The sequence below is a fragment of the Labeo rohita genome, chromosome 23 (genome assembly GCF_022985175.1).
Source record: "Labeo rohita strain BAU-BD-2019 chromosome 23, IGBB_LRoh.1.0, whole genome shotgun sequence".
NCBI classification, from domain to species: Eukaryota; Metazoa; Chordata; class Actinopteri; order Cypriniformes; family Cyprinidae; genus Labeo; species Labeo rohita.
This window is the reverse complement of record NC_066891.1, coordinates 15083439-15093373: the sequence shown is the minus strand read 5'-3', so window position 1 is coordinate 15093373 and position 9935 is coordinate 15083439. Positions and strand designations below refer to the sequence as shown.

The following is a 9935-nucleotide window of genomic DNA, read 5'->3' as shown; positions in this document are numbered from 1 at the left end:
GTTTGTAGATGTGATAGAGGGTGGGATCAGTCGCATGTCGATAGCTTTCATTTGTGGACGCAGTCAGTTAACAGATGAGCACTAATCGGGATTACCCAAAACACATCATAAACAAAAATCTACAACATAAGCAAGAGAAGAGAGACAGCACAAAAAGAAGAAATAAGACTCACTGCTTGACATGGATTGTCCAGACATCTGCAGTACAATACTTTTAAAAAGGACATCAGAGTGATACTTTTTTTTTATTCACTTAGATGATTTAAATCTAACGCATTAGATATCTCAGCATTTTTAAAGATTCGTGCCGATTAGGAATCGGTTCTGAAACGGATCACTTTTTCATCCTTTTGAACTTTTTTGACAAAACCAAACAAAAGTGGAATGTGATCGCACGTATTTGGATGTATATCGGATTTATAAAGGGCGCCGGGAGGCAAAGAGTGAATTAGACACAGAGCATCTGAATCCAGCATCTGGACGATATTATAAAAGTAAAAATGGGGAATATTGAGAGTGTGGACGGGCAGTCTGAAATGAAGCATCATATCATGCCCTTAAAAGTTCCCATGCCTGACCAAACAGAGCTGGAAGAAAGATTTGCCATTGTTTTGGTGAGTATGCTGTAGTTGCATGTCCAGATATACAATATTTTTACTTAAATAAATATATATATATATTTAAAACTTTTAACTAAGCGTTTAAACTGTTTACTTTATATCAGGTTTATTTTCACAGATGCACATAGCTATAGTCTGTATTTACAGTAAAGCATAACACGTATTTCCTTCATAGTTTACTTAAGTGAAATTAAGTATTGGTGTTTTTTCTCCAATGTTCTTAACGGTATTTTTTAGAATCTTAAGCATCACAGTGATCAACAGATAATCATATCGCATAGTTGCGCTAAAGGACGTGTTGACATTTCTTTGATATGTTCCGTATGTCAGAAGCTTGACTCTCTCAAATGTTTCACTGCCACCCCCATTTTGTTACTCGCACGCTTTTCCTCCTTTTGTCTGTGAAGCTTCACAAGCGCTGATACATGATGTGAAATTTGGCATGATGGTGAAACAGACACGGAATTTACTTTACATCCCAAACGTTTTGTATGGTAAATTGACGTACAGACAAAAAGTGTAATTTTGTGAGGGGTGTAATGTAATTCATCTCCACATAGAGTGCAGCATTTTCTGAATTCCCCCAAAACTCCTACGAGCGAGAGATGGTGAAAGATCCGCCTCCTCCTCTCTCTCTCTCTGCCTCTATCCAGAGCCTGGAGAGGGTTCTGAGTAGACACTGTGCTTACAAACTCATCTGTCATTGTGAATCTGACATTATGAGGCAATCAGGGGTGTTTATGTAATACAGTAACTGAATCATAACAGCGTAATGTTTGGAAACATCACCCACCCGAATCTGTCAAACAGAAACCTTGTAGTTTTTTAGTCTTTGTTAACCACTGTTGGGAAAATTACTCATAAAAGTAATGCATTACAATATGCACCTCACTCCCAATTTCTCATTGGACAAGAGAGGTGTGAGTACATAAATGGGATAACAAAGTAAATTGCATTACTTTTTTGAAAGTTGTTTTTTGTCAATTGAAAAGTAATGCGTTACTTTGGTAGTTACTTAACAGTAATCTGATTACGTAACTCGCGTTACTTGTAATGCGTTACCCCCAGCACCTATGTTAATAACTGTTGATTTGCGTTTGCAGTTTAAAAGAAGATTGATAGATACTAACAGTGTTGGGGAAAGTTACTTTTAAAAGTAATGCATTACAATATTGCATTTACAATAATCTGAAATTAATAAATCTCAGGCTGAAGGAAGTGCATGTGGTCTGCACCTCACTCCCAATTTCTCACGGGACAGGAGAGGTGTCACTGCATAAATGGGAAAACAAAATGTGTTACTTTTTTGAAAAAGTAACTCAGATATGTTTTTGTAAATTGAAAAATAATGTGTTACTTTACTAGTTACTTGAAAAAAGTAATCTGATTACGTAACTCGCATTACTTGTAATGCGCTACCCCAACACTTTTGTTAACCAACTGTTGATTTGCGTTTACGTTTTAAAAATAGATAATAAAAAAATACATAAATAATAAATATAATAAAGTTACTTTTAAAAGTAAAGCATTACAGTGTTGTGTTACTTCATAAATAGTAACTAATTGCGTTACTTAGTTACTTTTTGTGAAAAGTAATGCATTACGTTACTTTTGCGTTACTTTTTTGTCATCTGGGCTGGGCTTGCTTATTAATTTTTAGTAACAGAAAACCTAAAAGTTATATTTTTGGCAACTGTAAAGACCCTTTTACACCAAAAGTGAAATTAATAAGTCTTAAGGTTATTTATAATATTATATTTATATATAATTAAGGTGTCAGTGCATAAATGGGAAAACAATCTGTTACTTTTTTTGAAAAAGTAACTCAGACATTTTCTTGTAAACTGAAAAGCAATGCGTTGCTTTACTAGCTACTTGCAAAATAGTAATCTGACTACGTAACATGCGTTACGTACTTGTAATGCGTTACCGCCAGCACAGTTGTTAGCCAACTGTTGATTTGCGTTTGTGGTTTAGAAAAAGATTAATAGATGTGTTGGGGAAATAGATGTGTTAACAGTGTTGGGGAAAGTTACTTTTAAAAGTAATGCTTTACAATATTTAGTTACTCTCTAAAAAAGTAACTGAGTGCATCGCTTTGTTACTTTTTATGGAAAGTAATGCATTACGTTTGTGTTGCTATTTCTCATCTGGGATGGGCTTGCTTGTATGTTTTTAATATGTTCTGTTTTGGTATATCTAAAAGCCCTTTCAATATTTGGACAATTTTTGGCCGAGATACAACAACAAACGACAAAATCTGGAATCTGAGGATGCAAAAATCAAAATATTAAGGAAACTGCCTTTAAAGACTAGCCTGTTGCTAGTCAGGTGTTCTGGGTGGTTTCTAGGGCATTGCCTATATTCCCCTAAAAAATGTATTTAGAATTTTAGATTTATTTTGATTAAAGAGTTCTAGTTTAGCAACAAAATGACCTCATCCCCCTACTGGACCAAAGATGGAAAGACTGACCATCCCAGGGTGGTTCCGAGGTCAGTTTTAGAGCCTTGTCGGCAGTCTTCTTTAAGTTCAGCCAGATTTCCGCTCCCTGCTTTTACTTTGTGGGAAAGCATAACATTTTGAGTAGCGTTTGTTTCAGTGCTGTTATCGGACGACAGCATGTGCTGGGCTCTGTCTGTCCCGCTCGACAGATAAAGGAACATCAAAGTGATTGTCTGGTAGAGAGCTAACCACTCAGGAAAAGAGGGTTTCGACTTTACACTATGGTACTGATTAGAGTCACAAAGGTTGAAAATGTTTCTTCCTTCATAGAGGTATCAATGCAGCCTGAACAAAAAAATGAAAAAATGATATTCTGACAGTCACAGCCTCTCTTTTACATGTATTTATAACAGAATACATCATATAGTCAGTGACGTAACTCTTCTTCCCTCACTTCCGCTATTGATTTCCTGTGTGCTACTGCTTGCGGTGCACTTTTAGCTCAGTGTGAGGTTGTGTCTGCTCGTACCATCTCCCCTCCCTCAGACACACGCTCTCAGACGGGTAGCGCATAATGATGTCATAGGTGTAGGCCGTGCCAGCGCAGTAATAGTCGTGCAGTGATGGTTTTAACAGAAGCTTAGCACACAGAAGGGCGGGCTGTGCGTGGAGATGGATCAGGGGGATGAGGCCCCTGGGTTACATCAGACAACTTCATGCGGCCCGCTAATAAAACGCTCGGTTCAGGCCTAACCGAGCGCATGTGCCTCATGCATCGTTTTGCTCTTTTCCTTTGTCTAGCGCCGCTTCATCTCAGCTCTCTGCGGCTGGAAACAGCTGCCTGACATTTTTCCCTCGTTTGCGAAAGGAAATTGCATTGTGGAGCTGGCTGCGGCCTGTTTCTCCAGCGGTGCCTGGAGAGTTTGGCTACTGGCTTTCTTGGTCTCAATCTAGACTATCGCATTGGTCACGCGGTCTTCTCTCTGAGGATTATGATTTTCTTATTCAAAGCAGCAAGATTATATCAGATTTCAGGAAGACTTAAAGGATAGTTCACAATGTAAAATGAAAATTCCGTCATCATTTACATACTTCAGGGTAAGTAAGTGATGACAGAATTTTTTTGGGATCAGCTATACCTTTAAAAAGTTTTTTTAGAAGCTTAAGTGGGTGTGTTAAAGTCAACACGAGCTCTGTTTACTTTCTTAATCTGTACCTGGTCTTATTGTGCATGATTCATTTTCCAAATAAAAATGTTTGTGTACATAGTCTTCATCACAATGTAGGCTCCACCACTTGTTGGCTGACATCAACTCTCATCCTGCAACCATCTGACTCCATTCTGGCTTTTCACAATCCAATTAGTTTAAAATCTGTAATTTGTTAACTTGGTTGATATATTTTTCTCGTTAAATGCTCTTTTTCAATCCAAAATACATCAGTCAATCACAAAATTTATATGTTCAGTTTTCAAGTTTTAGTAATTTCGCTATTGGCTTTAGTCATTTTTACTAGTTTTTAAAATATTTCTATTTTAATTGTATTTTTTTCTTTTTAGTGATTTTAGTACTTAAACATTTATTTGTTATTTGCATTTCAAATTTTCATTTTAACTTTTTTAAGTTTAAGTTTTTGATCTAATATTTATTTTATTTCAGCTTTATTTCAGTTACCAACAATTTTAGTTTTAGCTAACAATAACAGCACTGGTTAACTTTAATCTGCACTATGGAACTTACGAAATCTAAAATTGACAAATTTCACAAGTTACTTGTGAATTTAATATTTTTTTTGTTTGTTTTCTTTTAATGACATGACGTAAACATGCAAGGGGAACAACGTAAACCTTTAAAGTTAAAAATTCTGTCACAAATTAAATATTTTTATATAAATCCGAAAGCTTTCTGACCTTGTATAACCAGCAATGCAACCCCCATGTTCCATGTGTGATAAAATTAAGGTTGAACCACTAATGTCATATGGACTATTTTAATGATATCCTTACTACCTTTGTAGGCCTTGAACATATCAGTTGTATTGCTGTCTATGCAGAGTCAGAACGCTCTTGGATTTCATCAAAAATATCTTAATTTGTGTTCCAAAGATGAACAAAAGTCTTACAGGTTTGGAACAACATAAGGGTGAGTAATTAATGACAGAATTTTCATTTTTGTGTGAACTATCCCTTTAAATTTGACCTGGAAGTTAATAAAATTAATTATTGTTGTAGGCGTACTCCTCTATAATGGGTTTCAGTCCATTTTAACCTCTGTAGTGCAACCTTAAACAATGTAGGTGGAATCCATATGGAATATTCTATGGTAATGGAACACTCTTACGCCTCGCTCGTTCCCTGAAACTGAAGTTGGAGTCTGGCTTCCTAGCTAAACTTCTCCATATGGGCCTCTGTTTTGTTAAAGAGACAGGAGGTGTAATTTTTTTTTTCCAGAGGTGCAGCAATGGAGCAGGAGTAGATGTGTGTGCAATATCCTTTTTCAAAGTGCTCCCGCTCGACTGCACCGCGGTGGATTCCTGCGGTCTGCTCTCGGTTAAAGCCACGGGAGAACTTTAGAGAGGGAAAATTCCCTTTGAACTGGCTGTCTGCCACTATGCTCCGTTGTAATGACTTTACCAACACTTTTAACAGAATGTCATACTGTAGGCCTGTTTCAAAGTCCGCTACTTTGAAGTAGACACTAAAAGAGATTTGCAGTCTTGGTTATCGTAGCAAACTACTTTTTGCGATTCAAAGAGCTTTATGGTGTGCGCGAGTGTTTAAGTGCAAGCTTTGCCACACAGGAAGAGGCAACACTGTGACCCTTCCAGCCCCATTTCTTGTCAGCGTGACCCCTGACACTATGCTGTCTGTCATGTCACAGTATTTGATAGATGTCACTCAAGTGGAACTAATGGAGTCAAGCTGTGGCCCCTGTTTATGGGACATTAAACCTAAATCATTTTCATTAGTTTGGCCCGTGCTTCGTTTAGCCACTCTGTGTGTCTGGTCAGCATGCTTTCGGGCCCGAGCGCTTCTAAAAAGCCTGCAGGTGGGGAGGAATCGGCCATTGATTGTTTGTTGAGGCTCAGAGTCATGCTGTGGGAGTGTACATCTGTCTCTCCAATGGCCCCGTCACAATGTTTGAGATGGGATGTCTGAGGCTCCTCTCTGTAGGCATCCTTGTCATACACAAAAACACACAGACTCAGATGCGTGTATGCAGAATCACATGCATTCAAGTCTGACAGGTTTTTGTTTTGTGAGATGAACTTATCCGGTGCAACTCATTCTTTATAGTTGTTCATTGGGAATTTGTTGATATTTAAATAGCAGTTTCAATGCAGCTTCAAAGGGCTCTACATGATCCCAGCCGAGGAATAAAGGACTTATCTAGCAAAACGACTGATCATTTTATAAAAAGAAATTACATTTTTTTTAACCACAATTGCTTGTCTAGCACCAGCTCTGCATCCACGACTTTATGCTTTACGTAGTAACGTTGGAAAGGTCATGTGTGACGTAGGCCGAAGTACCGACCCAGTGTTTACAAAGTAAACATGCAAAGAAAGTCAAATGCCCTTTACAAAAAAGGTAAAACAACGAAGTTGGAGGAGAAAATGAGTTGGTATTTTTTCGCCCTACACTACCTTTTTAAACTGAAGTACACAGGTGAAGAACTAACTGCCCATGACCTTTCCAGCCTAATTATGCAATGCGTGAAGTCGTAGACTTCAAACTCAAATCTACTATATGAAGTCAACGTTTTCCTACTTGAAAACATGTCAAAAGCATAAATTTTTGTAATGTAGCTGCTTTGCAATATATTGAACAATATATGCAATTTTACATTTGCATGGTTATATTTGGCTGTAGGTGTGTGTGTGGGGGTCAGGCTGCTCTCTTGCAGCTGTGTTGAGGGTCCATTCTGAGCAGTGGTTTCCTCTCCAGCACAAAGGAGGCTCTGTGAGTGTGTGTTGTTTTAGAGCGAGGGCCTCTCCCCCCTGAGCCCTTTGTGCTAGTTTCTTTTACTATATAGAGCTTGCAGGAACTGCTGCAAGAGTTTGTACTTGCAGATAATTGCAATTTCTGCACACGTCTCGTTTTCGTCAATATCACACCACTAAGACCAGAACATTCTCATTTTCAGCTCCTTTTCTCAGGCTCACGTTCAAAAAAAGCCTACTCCCGTTGTTCCATGTATTTTAGGGTTGGCAGGACTGAGTGGGTGGTGACTCTGTACTCGAACTCACCATTATTATTATCTCAGGGTGAGTTTACTCACCACACCATTATGACACAGGCGGTGGCCCTTGGGCCTTTTTTAGCTAGACATTGTGTGTATTTAACTTTCTTCAGGATTTTGCTAAGCAAGTTCCGTTAATCCGTGCTGGCAACATTTGGAGCCTCTATGACGTTTTCATGGATAGATCCACTATTGCTGCATATTAAAGGAGAAGTTTACTTCCAGAACAAAAATTGAAAGATAGTGTACTCACCCCTTGTCATCCAAGATGTTCATGTCTTTCTTTCTTCAGCCATAAAGAAATTATGTTTTTTGAGGGAAACATTTCAGGATTTTTCTCCATATAATGGACTGATATAGTGCCCTGATTTTGAACTTACAAAATGCAGTTTAAATGCGGCTTCAAACAATCCCAAATGCGGTTGTAAATGATCCCAGCCGAGGAAGAAGGGTCTTATCTAGCGAAACGATCGATTATTTTCATTAAAATAATACAATTTATATACTTTTTAATGTCAAACGCTCGTCTTGTCTCACTCTGCCTGAACAGTTTTTTTTTTCCAGTTCATGACAGTTAGGGTATGTCGAAAAACTCCCATCTCATGTTCTCCCTCAACTTCAAAATCGCCTTATATCACTGTTTTACCTTTTTTGTTGAGAGTGTTCGATCTTTTTTGTATGTTCACTTTGCATAGACTGGGTCCGTACTTCTGCAGTGATGTACAATGATTTTGAAATGATTTTTGAAGTTGAGCGAGAAAATACGATTGGAGTTTTTCGACATACCCTATTGTTTCGCTAGATAAGACCCTTCTTGCTCGGCTGGGATCGTTTACAACCACATTTGGGATCATTTGAAGCCGCGTTGAAACTGCATTTTGGAAGTTCAAAATCGGGGCACCATATCCGTCCATTATATGGAGAAAAATCCTGAAATGTTTAACTCAAAACACATAATTTCTTTACGACTGAAGAAAAAAAGACATGAACATCTTGGATGACAAGGGGGGGTGAGTACATTATCTGTAAATTTTTGTTCTGGAAGTGAACTTCTCCTTTAAAGGTGATCATGAAAATGCTACTTTTTTCAGTATTTAAGTGCTAGAATTGGGTCCCTGGTGCATCTACCGACCCAGAATATGTGGAAAAAGTACAACCCAGTAATTTTTTTTTTTTTTTTTTGGTAAGCCTTTCTCTGCGAGCTTGTGAAAAAACAAGCCACTCAGATTTCGCTCCCCCCATGAAGTAGGAAGGGGATCTTATTATAATATTACCACCCCTTAATTTGCATTTACCACAGCACCGTCATTTTGTTTCCAACAACGTTTTACTAGTTCTAACGCCATGGGAAAAGTTTGAGCAAAGCATGCTAAGTCTTCTGTCTTTGCCTGCACAGACGAGCACAGAACACTATTTAGAGTCCCAGCCTCAAAAGAGACCAGAGCAGTGGATTTATTGATTTATTTACTGTATATTACGCTGGTGCCACACAGATCTAATATAAACATGCGATTCTTTCGCAGCTGTTTACCTTCACAGACATAACCGACTGTTTTTGTAGCTCATGTGTGTTTTTAACACAAACCTTTGTGAATTTGACAGGTTAAGCGCAATCAGACATGAAAGAATTTAGTTCGTTTAGTTTAGTGCTAACATGCCGCGTGACAGCCGCTTTCTGTGCGCATGCTTTGGATGTGTGCGCTCAGCAAAACCTATATCAGTAATTTAAACTGATATGGCTTTAAAATGCATGATTTCAGCACGATAGACATGATAATTAAAACCAAAAAGATGTTTTTTTTGTCAGAGTATCGGATGTACAAGCTGTAAAGGCACAGCCCTATTCTGGAAAAGGGGGTGGGGAGCAGCAGCTCATTTGCATGAGACATGCATGAAAACAGCATGTTTCTGCTTTCACACAAAGTAGGCATTTTCAAAATGATCTGTGGGTTTTTTTGGGCCTTTTTCCATTTTTCTTTGACAGGACAGTGGAGATGAGACAAGAAGTGAGTGGGAAAGAGAGAGGGGGCGTGGGATCGAGATAGGTCCACGAGGCGGGGTTTGAACTCGGGACACTGGACAAGTTTTTTTCTTTGTGCACAGAAAGTATTGTTGTAGCTTCATAAAATTACAACTGAGCCACTGATGTCACATGGACTATTTTAACAATATCCTTACTACCTTTTTGTGCCTTGAACATGGTAGTTGAGTTGCTGTCTATGTGAAGTCAAAAAAGCTCTCGGATTTCATCAAAAATATCTTAATTTGTGTTCCCGAAGTTGAACGAAGGTCTAATGGGTTTGAAACAACATGAAAGTGAGTAATTAATGACAGACTTTTTATTTTTGGGTGAACTATCCCAAAGTTTGCTAACATATGTGTACAAGAGTACAAATGTTTGGATGTCAAAACGAAGCTGTCTCCTGTGCTCTCATTCCTGTTGTGCTCTGTATATCCGTTATGACCCTGTTCCTTTCCATCTCCTGTGTGGCCGACTGAAGACACAAACAGGACATCCTCTTTCAAAGTGTCAGCCAGAACCTCTGATTCACTATAAATGATATTTGTACAATGTTTATATTTATAGTACCATGCAAGCTCAGTTCTCACTTCATGACTCTAGATCTGATT

At 38.3% G+C, this 9935-nt stretch overlaps 1 protein-coding gene across 6 annotated transcripts in view; it reads left to right on the top strand.

Moving 5' to 3' along the window:
- The first annotated feature begins 3 nt into the window (after positions 1–3).
- fmnl3 (formin-like 3) overlaps positions 4–9935 on the top strand; it is a 53732-nt gene continuing 43800 nt past the window's right edge. For all 6 annotated transcript variants that reach the window (XR_007825503.1, XR_007825502.1, XM_051096269.1 and 3 more), the window contains exon 1: positions 4–614. Coding sequence is in view for 4 of the 6 variants with exons in the window: in XM_051096269.1 (XP_050952226.1) it covers positions 501–614 (114 nt within the window). In the remaining 2 variants the exon portion in view is untranslated. The remainder of the gene's footprint in view (positions 615–9935) is intronic.